Below are 17,132 nucleotides of genomic sequence, written 5' to 3' on the forward strand. Positions count from 1 at the left end.
TTCACTTCAGGGTGTGGGGGGGTAAGGTTGCAGGCTACCCCAGCTGCTTGCAGCATCCACCGAGCTGGTCTGTGGCTCTGAGCAGGATGGTAAGTCCTCCACCCAGGTGTTGTTTTAACAACCCTATTACAAGCCCTGCACGATCTGTAATATGCCATCTCTGGGTGATGTCTAATGTCCTGACTGAGCAAACTGCAGTGAGGAAAGCGTTTGCGCATGGCAGGCAGCTCCTCTGCGTCTTCCCCGGTGAGAATCGTGCAGCTTAATTTTAGAGCTTTCAATTATAGGAACGCGTCGATCCTCAGAGGTGACACTGGGTAGCAGATCCAGCAGAGGAGGTGGGGGGGAGGATCTGATCGGTTTCCAAGGCAGTTGGTGCTGGTAGTGTGTCCCTTCCCGGGCGGGCATGGATAGGAGTGACCGGTTTCTCCGAGCAGGAGGAAGTGAGGTGCAGCGGAAGCTGTGGATGGGTGTGGGGCTGCGTGTGCCGCCTGCTTGCTCTGACCAAATCACAAGCGGAGGCAGAAACCGCCCAGAATTATTTTATGCCTTTTTTTTTTTTTTCTCTTCTCCCTCTTGCGTCGTTGCTCAGACTCAGCACTTATGATCTGTGGCAGGTGGGAACGGCTGCAGCAGCTGCAGGAGCAAGTGTTCCTCTGCATTATGCTGGTTGTGCTACACTGGGGACAATGATGTCCCCCCCACCAAATGATCTTGGCAAGATGCCTCTGGGGGTGGGGGCTGTGAATGGTTTGAGTGTGAGGATGGAAGGAGATGCTAATGGGCAGGTGGTAAGCCCCAGCCCTAGCCATGGCTCTCTGCTGCTCCCCAGCACTATGCTGGAAAGGTATTGGCAATGAAAAAACAGGCACTGAGCCCTGGATTTTCAGTCTTTGTGATGAAAGAAGATCCAGCCCAGTGCCACAGACCATGTCAAACCTGCAAAGGATTGACACTTCTTTGCTCTGCAGGGCAACAGCCAGACCCCTAAACCAGTGCAGTGGGGGTGGTGCTGGCCCAATATGTGGCAGGTGGTGTGTCCTGCCATGAGAACAGGATCTCCAGTGATCCCTCAGCTCCCTGGGTTGTTTGAGTTGGAGCTTGTCCCCAGAGTGTGCTCTGGCCCTCTGGAACAGGGACATCTCCTCCATTCTAGACACCCCATACCCTTCCTGCCTTGCCACTGTCTCCATCCCAGGCTTTGGCAGATCCAGGCAACAGCAGGATCCCCCGTGTGAAGCCTGTCCCTTGCTCCAGCCCCTTGGTGACTGAGCTACCTTGGGATACTGAGCAGGTTCTCTGAGGTCAGGTGGGCTTCACAGGAGGCTTCTGCTGAGGCACTGCAGCAGCACCAAACCTGTTCCCAGGGGTGCAGCACCCCATGTTGCCAGTGGCAATGTCTGTCACCCAGCTGTGCTGTCCGGGGCCCTGCCTGGGATGAGGACAGGGCACATCCCAGAGTCAGGGTTACTGTGACAGCTTCCTGCTGGTGGCACCGTCGGATACCCTCAGGGAATGAGTATGTACAAACAGGTGTCTGTGTCTGGATGCTGGGGAATCCACTTGTTCATCATTTTTCTGGGTTGGCCCTTTAAGAATGTGTTCTCCCCTCCTCTGGAGCAGGGAGTAGGTGGGACCCAGGGGGTGTTCTGCACCAATCGTGAGGTTCCTTGCTCTGTCTCGCCCTGACTGGCAACACGATGGACCCGACCGATGGCTCTTGGAATGGGTGGGGGGGGCTGCAGAGGGGAGGGTGGCATCTTGATTGCAGCAACTGCACCGATTCTGTTCTCGCCCAGAAGGACTGTGTCCCTGTCGCTGTCCACCCTGCCAGCCATGGGTGTCCCCAGCCTTTCCCGCCTATTCCCTCAGATCCCCTTGGTGTCTGAGTGGTGGGGACAGGCAGGGTCCCCAATAGGAGCTGGCTCCCCTGCCTTCCACACCACATTAGCCCCACAGTGTCTGTGTGTACCCAAGGGAGGTCAAGGTGGCCTTGAGTGTGCTTAGGACAGGACTCCAGGACATGATTGTGTGAAGCTTGTGCAGGGATGTGAACTGAGCTAACACCTTACAGCTTGCCTGCACCCTCTGGGGCAGGGAGAGGGGTAAATTATGGTTCTGCTTTTCCCTGGGGAGACTGAGACCACTGCTTTTGTCCTCCAGGAGATCGCTCCGCTGCAAAGCTGTGTCTGATATAGAAATTCAGTATGTGTGTCTGCCAGGTGGAAGGCTTGGACCTCCTTCTTAGTCTGATGTCCTGACCTGATGTTGCATTCTGGTGGTGGTGTAGTGCGCTTGTTCTTTGGCTCCGTGCATCTGCAGTGATTTGTGTACCATGAAGGTTGTCCTGGGGTCGAAAAGGGGTGTGCGTGGACAGCAATTGCATTCCAGCTTTGAATGGCTCACCCATCTCTGCCTTCCCACCTTGTGGTTTAACAGCCGTGGGGGGCCGGCAGGGGTGGGCATCCCTGTCTTAGTGCGAGCTCTCTTGGCTGATGGCAGCACTGGTGGTAGTGATGCCTCGCTTAGAGAGGCACTTAGAGAGTGTATGTAGTGGCCAAAGCATTAGCTGGGGAGGAGAAAGGGGTGGGAGAAGAGCCCCTGGCACCTCAGGGCTCTAACAAGCACCTTTTCATCAGGCATGAAAAGTCCTTTGGCCTGCATTCATGACAGCTGCCCTTTGTCTATGGGCACGATGTGAAGCCACCATTGTGGAAGGGGGAGCGCACAGGGAGGGTTTGTACCTAACTTCCAGGCTGCCAGGACGTGCAGTTTCCCTGCGAACGGGAAGCGAGCTGTCAGAGCAAGTGATTCAGGCTGGCGGAGGGGAGGCCGGGGGTGGCAGCCCCGCGGATGCCGGCTCAGGCCCCGCTTCCCCCACCGCCTGGGAGCCACTGCTGGCCGAGAGGGGCTGGAGCTCTCGGCCAATTGCATGCTGATCTGAAGCACGGGGGGGGGAAATCTGCTTCTCCCCTCCACTTCCACCTCCGCGCTGGGGCTGTGATTCAGTTCCCCTCCCCCAGCCCACCCCCTCTGCTCAGAGGCTGACAGCCGGAGCCGCAGCCTGCCGGAGCCCCAGAGCTGTTTTCCAAGCCGTGCAAGAGAGACCCAGGGATTTTTTCGCGGCTTCCCAGCTCCTGCCGTGTCCCAGGCCAGACGCGCGTGGACATGGAGAGTGTCAGCCTCCAGCGACCTGCCTGGAAATGGCAAGTACTGAGTTTGTTTTCGCTCTGTGGCTGGGGCTGGGTCACCGGGCAGATCCGCTACTCAGTGGTTGAGGAGTCGGAGGTGGGAACTGTGGTGGGGAACGTGGCCCGGGACCTGGGCTTGAAGGTGGAGGAGCTGCCGGGTCGCAGGCTGCGCCTGGGCTCGGAGGAGAGCCTGCGCTACTTTGCTGTGCACCTGGACAGCGGCACACTGGTGGTGAGCCAGCAGCTGGACCGGGAGCGTCTGTGCGGAGCGGCTGCCAGCTGCGTGCTGTCGGTGCAGGTGGTGACAGAGAACCCCCTGCAGCTCTTTCGCCTGGAAGTTGAGATCCTGGACCTGAACGACAACCCCCCGAGCTTCCCCAGTGCTCACCGCACCCTGCGCATCGCTGAGTCTGCCACAGTGGCTGCGCGCTTCCCCCTGGAGAGTGCCCAGGACCCTGATGTGGGCACCAATGCTGTGGGCTCCTACCGACTAAGCCCCAACTCCCATTTCTCCCTGGATGTCAAGCAGCAGCAGGATGGCAAACTCTTCCCGGAGCTGGTGCTACAGCGTGCCCTGGACCGGGAAGAGCAGCCAGAAATGCAGCTGGTGCTGACAGCCATGGATGGGGGAAGCCCAGCCCGCTCGGGTACAGCACAGATAACAGTCCTGGTCCTGGATGTCAATGACAATGCGCCCACCTTTGGCCGTGCCACGTACAAGGTGCAGATCCCAGAAAACACACCTGTGGGGGCCCTGCTTCTCCGGCTTAACGCGTCTGACCCTGATGAGGGCCCCAATGGGGAGACGCAGTACTCCTTCGGGGTTCACACTTCTGACTCGGTCCGAAAGCTCTTTACCCTGGATCCCCACAATGGTGAGGTCCGGGTGAGTGGGGCCCTGGACTTTGAGGAGTCTCCTTTCTATGAGATCTATGTGCGAGCCCATGATGGTGGGGTCCCAGAGATGGAGGGCCACTGCGTGCTACAAGTGGAAGTACAGGATGCCAATGACAACCCCCCGGAGGTGCTTCTCACCTCCCTGCTGAACCCAGTGCCAGAAGACACCCCACCAGAGACTGTCGTGGGGCTCTTGAACGTACGGGACCGAGACTCAGGGGTCAATGGGGATGTGAGCTTGAAAATCTCCCCTGATGTGCCTTTCACTGTCAGGTCCCTTCAGAACCACTTCTCCCTGGTCACCCAGAAGAGCCTGGACCGAGAGACCACCTCACAGTATGTAGTGGAGCTGATTGCCCAGGATGGTGGGTCTCCCACCCTCACCACGACACTCACACTGCTCCTCAATGTATCTGATGTGAACGACAACCCCCCGTGCTTCTTGCAGCCCTCCTATGATGCCTTCCTCCCAGAGAACAGCCCACCTGGCACCCTGCTGTGCACTGTCTCTGCCTTAGACCCAGATGATGGGGATAATTCCCGACTTGTTTACTCCATAGAAAGTGTCCAAGTGCAGGGTGCCCCCACCTCTTCCTTTGTCCACATCAACCCTGAAAATGGCAACCTTTATGCTCAGCGCACCTTTGACTTTGAGCTGCTGCAGGTTCTACCAGTCTCTGTAGTTGTGCGGGACTCAGGGTCCCCCCCACTCCATGCCAATGTTACTGTCTACATCTTCGTGCTGGACCAGAATGACCACCCCCCCACTATCCTGCACCCTGCTAGTGACAGTGACATCCTGGCACCCCAGAGGGTCCCACTGTCTGCCCCACCAGGCTACCTGGTTACCAAGGTGACAGCAGTGGATGAGGATGCTGGGTACAACGCCTGGCTCTCGTACCGACTGCTGCCGCAGTCCACTGACCCCTCCTTGTTCCACATGTCACTGTACACTGGGGAGGTGCGGACGGCCCGTGCCCTCCAGGACACTGACATGGGAACGCAGCAGCTCCTTGTCCAGGTGACGGACAATGGCGACCCACCGCTCTCCACCACTGTCACCATCACTGTGGCCCTGGAAGAGGCAGCCCTGGAGGAGAGCTACAAGCCTCGGGATTTCTTGGCTGGTGCCAAGGAGAAGCCAGACCTGACCCTCTACCTGATCATCGCGCTGGCAGCTGTCAGCACCGTGGCACTTGCCACCGTCACCCTCCTAGCCGCCCGGTGCCTCCGGCGCAGAGGCCGTGCTGCCACCTCACCCTGCTGCTGTTGCTGGCTCAGTGAGTCGCCCTCCCGGGACTTCTTCAAGCACTCCAGCCCCAAGCTCCAGCTCAGCTCCGACGGCACCCTTAAGTACATGGAGGTCACTTTGCGACCCACCGACTCCCAGTCCCAGTGCTACAGCACTTGTTTCTCCCCCGGTTCCGACCCGAGCGACTTCACCTTCCTCCGGCCCTGCCCGCGCCCCGCCACCCTCCCGAGGGAAACTGGGGGTTTCCTCCCTGCTACCGGTACGCTGCGGGACCCCGGCCAGGTGAGCGCCTAAGGGCAGGGAAGGCGGTGCCGTTGCGGGGGCTCGCTGGGCGGCCGGACCGCGCCTTCCCCCCGAGGCCGCTCCTGCTCTCCCGCCGCGGCGCGGGGGGCGCGGGGGGCGCGGGGGGCGCGGAGCCGCCGCCGTCGCTCGGGGAAGCGCCGCAGGTTCGCGCCGCGCGGCAACCGCCGGCGGGTTGCGATTGGCGCCGGTGTTGCTGTCCTGGGAAACGAGCGCGGCGATTGGAGGAACGGCGCGGGGCTCGGAGCCAATAGCGAGGCGACTGCGCGGAGCCCCGGCGTCCCCCGCCCCCGTCGAACCGCGTCCGCCCCAAACAATGAATGGGAGCGGCGAGCGCTGAGCGCGGCCCCGGAGCGCGGAGGGCATCGCTCCCCGGCCGCCCACCCGGCAAGGATGCCGAGGGCAGGGACGGCGGGCCGGTCCCTGGGACTGCCGCGTGTCTTCTCTTTCTGTTTGTTCTTGCACAGCTCCTCTGCTCAGATCCGGTACAGCATCCCAGAGGAGCTCACCCGGGGCGCCTTCGTGGGCAATATCGCGAAGGACCTGGGCACTGATGTGACGAAACTGGCGGCAGCTAATCTACAGGTACTATCTGATTCGGATTCCCAGTACTTCTCAGTCAATGTGAACACCGGCATTATAATGGTCAGTGAGCGGATAGACAGGGAGCAGCTCTGCGGGCAGAACCCCCGCTGCTTCCTCCACCTGAAGCTTGCAATTGAGAACCCAGTAGAGTTTTACCGCATCGAGGTGGAGATCCTGGATATCAATGACAACCCTCCGGAGTTCCCCAGTGATGAGGTATCCTTGCGCATCTACGAGCTGGCATCACTGGGTGCCCGCTTCCCCATCCAGCCTGCCCAGGACCCTGACGTGGGCACCAACACCCTGCAGACCTATCACCTGAGCGCCAATGACAACTTCAACCTCAACGTGAAGGCACGTACAGATGGAGGGAAGTTCCCTGAACTGGTGCTGGAGAGGGCCCTGGACCGGGAACTCAGAGCTTTCCACCACCTGGTCCTGACTGCTGAAGATGGTGGCTCTCCTCCCCAGTCCAGCAAGACACATATCACTATTCAGGTCCTGGATGCCAATGACAACCACCCGGTCTTTGACAGACCATCGTATGGAGCCCGCTTGGTGGAGAACTCGCCGCTGGGCACCCTCGTGGTGAAGTTAAATGCCACCGATGTGGATGAAGGGCCCAACGGAGACATCCGCTACTCCCTCAGCAGCCACAACTCAGCTGCCTTACGCCAGATCTTTGCCATCGATGAGCAAAGTGGAGAGATCCGTGTCAAGGGCAACCTTGACTTCGAGGAGGCAACAGTGTACGAGATCGAAGTGGAGGCCAAGGACATGGGGTCACCCACAATGGAGGAACACTGCAGTGTGGTGGTGGAAATCACTGATGTGAACGACAATGCCCCTGAGGTCATTCTCACCTCCTTCTCCAGCTCCCTGAGTGAGGATGCACCCCCGGGCACAGTGGTGGCTGTGGTACACGTCAGAGACAGGGACTCCGGTGAGCAGGGCAAGGTCCAGTGTCACGTGTCTCCAGATCTTCCCTTCCAGCTGCGTAAGGACTATGAACACCAGTACTCACTGCTAACCAGCACCCATTTGGACCGGGAGCATGTTGCCTACTACAACGTCACCATCTCTGCTTCGGACCTGGGCAGTCCTCCGCTCTCCCGCCACACCATCTTGCCAATCACCGTGGCAGATGTCAATGACAACGCGCCCCAATTTGAGCAGGCGTCCTATGAAGTGCTGGTGGCAGAAAACAACCCGGTGGGCAGCGTGCTGGTTACAGTCTCTGCTGCTGACCCTGACTCGGAGCAGAACTCCCGCCTCTCTTATTCTATCCTGCGAGCTGGTGGGACAGATCCCGGCCTGGATCCAACGCGCTACCTCTCCATACATCCCACAAGTGGGCAGGTCTCTGCCAAACTCCCCTTTGACTATGAGCAAACCACCTATCTCCAGTTCCACGTGGAGGTCTCTGATGGTGGCTCCCCGGCCCTGAGGAACAGGACACTGGTTCATATTTTTATAGTGGACCAGAATGACAATGCCCCACGGGTGCATTTCCCCAGGGCCGGGGAGGACTCTGCTGCCCAGTTCCGAATCTCTCCCTCTACCACCCCTCTTGCTCTCATCACTAAGGTGGTGGCGATAGATGCGGACTCGGGGCGTAATGCTTGGCTTTCCTACCACCTTGTGGAAGCCACAGATCCGGGGCTTTTCAGCGTGGCCCTGCGCTCTGGGGAGATCCGGATCATGCGAGCCCTGCAGGAGTCGGATGCTTCTGCGCATGAACTGCTCGTGGTGGTCCGGGATGCTGGGGAGCCCCCGCTCTCCACAGCCATCACGCTGGTGGTGCTGGTGGAGGAGAAGGGCCCGGAGGCCTTACTGGGTTCTGAGACTCGGGCCACCGATGGTGGGGGCTTGCCCACAATTACGCTTTGTCTGATTGTGTCCCTAGTGCTCATCTCCACCGTCTCGCTGGTGGGACTGGCAGCACTGGGTGTGAGGTGCCTCCGGCGGGGCTCTGCGCCTGCCAACCAGGGCTGCTGCGTGGAAAGCGTGAACACGCTTCAGCCCCCTCCCAGTCACATTTTTGGGCACTTGCACTACGAACCTAAGCAAGGGGACATGGTGATGGGCGTCCAGGTGACAGCCACGGCACCCCCTGCCCCACGTTACCGCTCCTGCTTTTCGCCGGTCTCGGACATCAGCGAGTTCATGTTTGTGAAACCCTCGGTGGGTCCAGCTGGTGCCAACCCGCCGGATGCCACCCTGCGCAGCGAGGTGAGCTCGGGAGCGTGTCCCCTCGCCTGACCGCAGCCCCGGCACCCAACCGGCTCGGGCTGTGGCCCCCCAAGCCGGCTTTGTGGGGGGGGGGTGCTCGCCGGTCCCCGCTCCCAGCAGCCGGGCGGGGCGGGGGTTCCCGCTGCTGGGAGTCCCCGGCGCCCTCCCGGCGCTGAGGGGGCGGAGTGGCGGCGGCGGGGCGGGGGGGCTACGCCGTGCGTATTTTGGGGAAGGCGGCGGAGGAGGGAGAGGAGGAGGAGGGAGAGAGAGAAAAAGGAGGAGGAGGAGGAGGAGGGGGCTGTGGAGAGACGTAGAACTGTCACTCGGTCCATCCCCTCTGCTCGCCGACTTTGTGTGCCTTTGCGTGCCGAGGAGCGGCTCAGCCGGCCGGTTTGCGATCGCCCTCCCCCGCCCCCTCCATCCCTCTCTGTCCGGCTCCGGCGGCGGTTTCCTCTCTGCGCAACCCTCTCGGACCTGCCCCCCCACCCCCCGGGGCGCGGGGGTTCCGGCGCGGCGGCGGCTCCCGGGACCGGCAGCGGGGCAGGGGAGGCAGGGGAGGCGGGGGAGGCTGCGCGGAGCTGCCGCCGCTCCGCTCCGCGCTGCTCCGCTCGCACACCCGGCACGGGATGCTCGGGGGCCGGAGTTGGCCATGGCACCTCCCGCTGCTGCTCGCAGCCCTCTCCTGCCTGCCGGCTCTCAGCAGCGCCCAGCTCCGCTACTCCGTGCCCGAGGACCGAGAGCCGGGCTCCCCGGTGGGCGACCTGGCCAAGGACTTGGGGGTGGAGGTGCGGAGCTTGGTCACCCGTAACCTGCGCCTGGTGAGCGAGGGTGGGCAGCGGCACTTCCAGGTGAACCTAGCAGCAGGTGTGCTGCTCCTCGACAGCAGGCTGGACCGTGAGGCGCTGTGCGGGCAGAACCCCACGTGCGCCCTGCACCTCCAACTCGTCATGGAGAATCCCCTCCAGCTCCACCGCGTCGAGGTGGATGTCCTGGATGTCAACGACAACGCGCCTCAGTTTCCCAAGCCGGAGGTGGTCTTGGAGATCACTGAGGTAGCCAACCCTGGGACTCGGCTACCTCTGGAGGTAGCAGAAGACCCGGATATGGGCTCCAACTCCATCTCCACCTATGACCTCAGCCCCAGCGAGCATTTTGCCCTGAGTATCAACGTGAGAGGAGATGGTGTTAAAATGCCTGAGATCGTACTTGAAAAAGCACTGGATAGAGAGAAAGTGGCTGTTCATCACCTAACACTGACAGCCCTGGATGGGGGGAATCCGGTGAAATCTGGCACTGCCAAGGTTACCATCCATGTCCTGGATGCAAATGACAACCCTCCTGTCTGCGATCCACCCATATCCAAGGTACATCTGGAGGAGAACGTGCCAGTGGGCACTCTGGTCACCAAGTTGAATGTCACTGACCTGGATGAAGGTCCCAATGGGGATGTGGAATATTCTTTCAAAATTAGCAATAACTCACCTGGTAAATTCACCAAGCTGTTCTCCTTAGATCCCCGGACAGGGGAGATCAGAACCAAAGCTCCACTGGATTATGAGGAATCCAGTGCTTATGAGATTGCAGTTCGAGCCAGGGACAAGGGATCCCCAGCCATGGAAGGACACTGTCACCTGCGGGTGGAATTAATCGATATCAATGATAACAGCCCGGAGATCGTGCTGACCTCTCTCTCCAGCCCGGTGCAGGAGGACGCAACCCCAGGAACAGTGATTGCCCTCATTGGTGTGAAGGACAGCGATTCGGGTGACAATGGGCAGGTCCGTCTGCAGATAGCAAAAGAGCTCCCATTTAAGCTGGTGTCGTCTTTTAAAGAGCATTTCTCGCTGGTTACAAATGGTCCCCTTGATCGGGAGAAGGCCAGTGGATACAACATCACGGTGAGGGCTGTGGATTCGGGGTCCCCACAGAGGGCCACGCAAAAAACCTTTTACCTCCGAATTGCTGATGTGAATGACAATGCGCCAAATTTCTCCAGCCCTTTCGATACAGCTCACATTCAGGAAAATGCCCTTCCTGGAACTTCTGTCTTTTCAGTGTCAGCATCTGATCCTGATGAGGGTAGCAACGCCAAGCTGTCTTACTCCATCCTGGACAATGGGATGCAGGATGTACCCATCTCAACCTACTTCCGGATAGACCAGGACAATGGCACCATCTACACTGTGCGGGCTTTGGATTATGAGCAGGATAAGGTGTTCCAGGTGCCTGTGGAGGTGAAGGATGCTGGGTCTCCTGCACTGAGTAGCACTGCTGTGGTCCATGTGTTCATCCTGGATGAGAATGACAATGCCCCCACCATTGTCTACCCGTCTGTCCCCAAGGGCTCTGCCTTCCACCAAACCATCCCAGCCTTGGTAGAACCTGGCTATCTGGTCACCAAAATTGTAGCCGTTGATGCTGATAGTGGCCATAATGCCTGGCTGTCCTACCAGCTGCAGGAGACCGCTGAGGCTTTGCCTTTCCAAGTGGAACGCCGCTCTGGAGAGATAAGGGTTGCACAGGCTCTCAAGGAGTCAGAAGATCCCCACAGGCTGGTGGTCGAAGTGAGGGACAACGGCACACCGTCCCTCTCGGCCTCGGTTGTAATAGTCATTTCTCCAGAGGAAAACAGTGTGCAGGACTTTGCCAAGTCCTTGGACCTCCCCAAATCTTCTCCCAAGGATACTAACCTAACGCTTTACCTTATCATCTCCTTGGTGTCCATTTCCCTCGTGTCCTGTGTGATGTTTGCTCTGGCGGCTGCCCGGTGTCTCAAAGCTGGCACTGCCAGCTGGACCTTCACCGATTGCTGCCGAGGGACTGGCCGCAAGCCGGCCTCCCATTTCCGCGGGCAGATGAAGCCAGATGGCTTCATCAAGTACCTGGACGTGGGAGGAGCGGGCTTGACCTCCCAGGCACAGAATTACACCTCGTGTTTCTCGCCCATGTCCGACCAAAGCGATTTCCTCTTTGTAAAACCTTTCAGCCATTCGAGCACTGCGGAGACCATGGCTGCCTATGAGCAGGTGACCAGCACCTTAGCGAGTCCCTGTGATGGGGTAAGAGATGGGTCTTTCTTACTGTCCTGTCCCTTAAGCGCAATGGTCCGTAATATCCAGGCCGACTGGCTGTTCTTTGGCTGTCCTTCTGCCTAAGAAGGTGGCTTCAGGGAATGTGTGTCACTGTCACCTCCTGGGAGGTGGCAGGTGAAAGTTTTGGCTCGGCTTGATGGAGGTGGGGGAAGGCGGCAATATGAAATCGAAGTGTTCATAGAAGTGGAAAGTTTTCCCTTGGCCCCGTTCGTACTCTTTTATTTTTAAAGTAATTCTTAGCATGGTCAGGAACATGGGTCTTGGGTGTTTAACTTCTTGATTCTGTTTAACCCCTTTATTCTGCATGGCATACAAACCAGGAGGCAGTAGGAGGTTATCTGAAAGCCAAGTTTTCGGTGTTTCTTTTGCTCTGTTTTAGAGGTGTGTGGTAGAAATTCCTCATTTCTCAACTCTCTAAGTGTTAAAAGGGATAATTTTCCAGCTTAGTCCTTTCGAGCAAGGGACCGAACGCACCGTTCAGCACTGAACATTGTGACATTTTTCAGAAAGATCTGGTGACCTTACGTGCCCTTGGGCTTGCAGAGACGTAGGCAGCGGCGTGCTTTGAAAACTTTAGCCACTTGTATTCAGACATCTAAATATGGATGTAGGTGACTGTATTTAGCTGTAGCTTTTGTAACTGGGATATAAGAAGTCAAGTAATTTTGTGTCATAAATGCCTGCCCTAAATTTGAAAGTGGTAATTACAACAGGAATTCAAAAAATAGATTGGGAAGGGCTTATCTAGTGCCGGATTGTGTGTCAGCGTGTGCAAAAATGTGTATCTGAAATCTGGAGGGCAAGTATTTAAACAGCTTAATTTGTGTGCAGCATGGGTACCAGTGGGGCCTCTATTTTAGGGGATTAATTTATTCTAATATATTCTTTCATGAGAATCATCAAAGCTGTGGATAAATTAGTGAAATCACATCTACTAAATAAAAATCTAGGTCAGCTTTACCCGTCTTCACTTTTCCTTAGTAATTGCATGTACAAGCAGAATAATCCTATAAAATTGCTGTTCCACTGTATGGACTGTGAACTGCTCATTCCTAAGGCAGCAGAGAGAAATGTTGTCCTTTCCAGGTAGCATGTTATTATTCTGGAGTTAATTAAGAAGATTAAGATTTTCGGAAGTATGTGTCTTCCAGGCAGCAAACAGTTCTGCTATTTAGTGCTCTTCACAAAAGCGTGATTCAAACAGGAATATACAAGCCTGCTTCATGTCCTTCCTTATTTACAAAATGTCCATTGTCTGATGGTAAAATAACACGGGCAGAAAGCGATACGGGGGCTTACTAATGAAGTTACAAAGTGTGCTGCTGTGTCTGAAGTTTATTGTGTATCCTAAACAAATAATGGTTTTTTCTTTTGCTGTCGGAAGTTTGTTCTTTCCTCTGTGGACAGAAAAATATTGTAATGCTCTGAGGCCCCAGCATCTAGGAAAAGTCATTCAAATACGATGTGTGATCTCAGGCAGGGCTTTTTCAGGACAGAAGAAGGACAGATTAGGAAGATCTGTTATCGTTTTACCTTCTGGCATTAAAAGCATCTTTCTCAGTATCAATTAAATCTGCCACCCCCACCCTCTCCCTCCTCCAAACTCTTTCCTTTGCTACCAGTGCTCCTGCTGAATTGATGCCCTTATCAGTTTATTTCATGCTTCATTTCTTTCACAGCCTGGTTTCCTGAGCTGCTTTGGAAGATTATTCACTGAATGGTTTTTGTCATGCTTTTTAGTATTCATGCTGGTTCAGAAATACGCAGGAAAGGGGCGGGGGGGGAGCTTTTTTTTGTTCTAATTGATTTTCTTTACTTGGAAAGAACACGCTGATATTCCAGACTGAAATAATCCAGGATCAGTTCGCTTTCATTTTCAAAGGCAAGAATGGAGGTATTAAAACTCTTTTGTTTTCTCTGCAGCAAGCTCAGCCTAACACAGACTGGCGCTTCTCTCAGACCCAGAGACCTGGAACGAGTGGGTAAGTGCCTCTTTCTCCATATATGTGTGTGGTGAAGGTGTCTCTCCTTTGTGTGCCACTTTCAGAGCTGGAAAGTCCTTGTCTGGCAGCTCTGAGGATGGGTGTTCCCTGTCATTGGTAGAATTGTCCAGCCAAAGAGTCAGAAATAGGGCTGCTGCTGTGTCAGCTCTGTTTGATGCTGGTGTGACAGCTGTTGTTTGCAATAGTGTGTCTGCCTTTGGTGTCTACAGCTCCAGGGGGACAGCCAGAAATTGGGGGGAGCTCCAAGTGAAGTTGTGAGATTGTTAAAGGACTGTAAAATATGCTTCATAGAGAAAGGCTTCTTCTTTAAAGCATATTTTGAGCATTTAGACTAGATTCTGAGTCCAAGAACTTGATTCCTCCCCTTGTGTGGTGGCCACTGGGAATCACTGTGTGAGCCCCTTCACCAGTCGTGGAGCCTCGAGCTCTGCGCTGTTGAAGTGTTTTTCTTGCCCTGGCAGGAGCACCTAGTGCCAAACCACTACATAAGCCCCCATGGCAGCCAGAAGCTGGGTAGATGAGCCTCAGGTCCCCAAAGGCCTGTTTGAAGAAACATGTCCCAGCCACATCTAACTCAACAGGAGCAGGTCACCCATGGGACAAGGTCCCTTTAGGACACGAGGAAATGGCTTCAAGTTGCACCAGGGAAGGTTCAGATTGGATATTAGGAAAAATTTCTTCATGGAAAGAGTTGTGAAGCATTGGAACAGTGTGACCAGGGAAGTGGTTGAGTCACCATCCCTGGAGGTGTTTAAAAGACATGGAGATGGGGTTTTTAGGAACATGGTTTAGTGCTAGAGTTAGGTTATGGTTGGACTTGATGATCTTGAGGGTGTTTTCCAACCTAAATGATTCTATGATTCTATGAAATTGCACTCTATGTGCTCTCCCCTATGGGCTAATCTGGCTGAACCAGGGTTAGGAACCCTGGATCTAACTCCATTTGTTGGGGAGTTTGGAACCTTTCTTGCATTCCTTGGGAAGTGCCATCTCCAGCACAGGGTGATTCATTAGATCGTCCAGGTGAGGAGTGCTCCGCGTGCTTCCACTTGAGGCTACAGAAGAAGAAATTAAACCTAATGAGTGAGGAGACTCACAGGAAGGAGGTCTCCTAAGGTCTGCTCTTGCTCTCAAAACCATGGCTGAATTTTTTCCAGTTTTCATGTGATGCCAAAAAGATGAGAAGCCCTGGCAGCAGAGCAGAGACCTGCCGCCCAAGGGAGACTCTGCACTTTCTTGCCTCTGGCCCAATGAAGTTTGGTTTTCTTGGTACACAGTGAGGAAGCATTGACAAGAAAATGTTGAGCAGGCACCCTTCACCTGGTTCATACAGGCGCAAGGATCCTCTTCAGGGGGTGAACTCCCTTGAGTACCATCAGGTTAAGAAAGGACTTAAACTGGGAGTCCACCTTCCTCTTTAGATACTTCAACCAGAGATTATTGTATATGAGGAGACTGGCTCCAGGATAATTTATACGTGTATTTTTGGGGGTATATGCAAGGATTGTGTTCTTGAAGCAATTGGGAGTAAATTTGGATGCTGTGCTTCCTTGGCTGGTGGGGTCAGGTGCTACGTCTCCGTGTAAAAGAGAGGAGCTTACTCCTCTGTGCTTTGTCATTGCTGGTGGCCACTCAGGAGGCTTCGGTGGAGGTTTAAATGGTGCCACAGGGATCATCGGGTCCTGGATTTTGGTGTTGGAGGTTGCAGTTAAATGTCTGCACCGTCTGGTTGTGTCTCAGTCTTTCCTTAGGACTGACTCAATAGCTTAACAGAAAATTAAGCGGCTCCTATAGTTAATTTGTTGCAGCAATTTAACTTTGTTACTAGGCTCTTCTGGCTGACAAAGGCAAAATGGAGTGAGGGTTAGATGTAAAGCATATAAAGTGTTCCCATTAGACACCAGCCATGGACTTTAACAACAAGACCATTGCTGGAAGTTTTCTCAGAGCTCTGTTGAATTCCCTATCACTGACAATGTTTTAATCAAGAAAAATCTTTCTAACCATTTATGCTCTAGTTCAAATGACAATTAACAAAGCCCTGTTAATACAGAAGTGCACCAAAGCTGCTGTAACAGTTTTATTACGAGAAGTGAGTAAATGGAGCAAGCGCTATTGCTCCCTCTTCTCGCATCGTGCCAGAGCTCTTCAAGGCACAGAGCTGATGCACCGCAGAGCAACTTAACTCAGTGACAGGGACCTTTCCTCATGTCATGGGACAGTGACCCCCACTCCAGCTCCTGTCTGATGCTTTTTACAAGCTCCAGCCCCTTCCCAGTGCCTGAGTGGGAGCAGCAGTGTGTGGGGTGGGAAGAGGGCAAGGGAAAAGGCAAGGTCAGACTGTCCATGGGGAGCTGAACTGGCGTGACATGTTGGTTCTGGTACATGAGGTACATGTGTGACCTTGGTGCCCATGGTTGTCCCTGAAACAGCCACCAGCAGTTCATGTCAGTGGCTCTTGTGGCAGGGGTTCCCACAGGATGGGCTGGCCCCCTGGTTTGGAGAGGGGTTTTGCCCAAGCACAGGCTGGTACTGAACTAACTCAATGGATTTTAGTTCGTGCTGGTTTTCCCCACCTACCTGTGTGCAAATTCCACATTTGCAATGAAACAGCTCTTCTTTATTTTCATTTTTTTGGTTTCTTTTATCCTGTTTTAGGTTAAATCACAATGTCTTTATTCTAAACATGTGTTGTGATGCCAAAGGGTAGAAATAGAAAGTACTATCATATGTTCAGTGCCCAGCCCTGCCATGTCCCTGCTGATCAAACAGGCAAATCCTGGAAAGCAAGCTGCTCTCTGTTGTGCTCTTCCCCGCGTCTCGGTGTCTGATGTGTGAATTCCCTGGGCACTGGTTGGTGATACCGGAGGGTGCAAGGGCAGAAACTCTCCAGCACCATGATCTCCCTGAACTGCAGGGCTCTGCTTGGGGAGCACAGGCTGCCTCTTAGCTGAGAAGAAAAAGAAGGGATGTGCTCTTAACTGCATTTGCCTGACGCAAATTAAATAGCAATAAAGACAAGGCAGCTTTGACTGGTGGTTTGAATTGATCCCGGAGGGAGTTCGGCATGGATCCTGAGCCAGGAAGCATGCTTAAACCACATTGTGATTCCTCCTTCGCTGCCTTCATGGGAGCTGAAGAAGGGAACAATCTTGTCTTTTCTTAGTGTAGCCCTGCCCACTGAAACAAATCCCACACGTTTCTGAGCACCTGGAACCAGGCAAACCCAGGGTGAGCTCAATAACCTGGGACTGCCTCTCAGTCTTGCACGTCGCTGCATTCACAGCACGGTTACAGGACAACAAAGAGAATTTTCTTTGTTCTGAAACACAGAAGAGCTCTGGTGCACATGCTCAGGAAATAAGAGCTCAGACAATATCCTCTGAAAATGTGGTGGGGAGTCAGACCTGAGTAGAACGATTCTCAATCTTGTTTGGTAGAAACAGGAGGATAGATTAATGAATTAAATGACGTTTGTGTTTTCTAAAAAGATAAAGCATCCTCGCTGTCTCTGGGCAAATGTAAATGACTACAGAATGATACGGAGCAGCAGATGCCATTCCCAGACTAATCAGATCAG

General features: G+C 54.9%; 1 protein-coding gene across 7 annotated transcripts in view; it reads left to right on the forward strand.

The window, feature by feature from the left end:
- The window catches only part of LOC309445054 (protocadherin gamma-B4-like), a gene marked incomplete at its 5' end in the record, with an annotated part of 61,088 nt that overhangs the window by 24,428 nt on the left and 19,528 nt on the right, over positions 1 to 17,132 (forward strand). For 5 of the 7 annotated variants that reach the window (XM_082063501.1, XM_082063498.1, XM_082063503.1 and 2 more), the window contains one exon: positions 13,473 to 13,531. In XM_082063501.1, coding sequence (XP_081919627.1) covers positions 13,473 to 13,531 — 59 coding nt within the window. Of the gene's footprint in view, positions 1 to 5,857; positions 8,458 to 9,015; positions 11,517 to 13,472; positions 13,532 to 17,132 lie in introns of those variants that run through there. The other 2 variants (XM_082063500.1, XM_082063499.1) reach the window with 2 other exon arrangements.

This window comes from Streptopelia decaocto, assembly GCF_964273445.1.
Source record: "Streptopelia decaocto genome assembly, chromosome: 12".
NCBI classification, from domain to species: Eukaryota; Metazoa; Chordata; class Aves; order Columbiformes; family Columbidae; genus Streptopelia; species Streptopelia decaocto.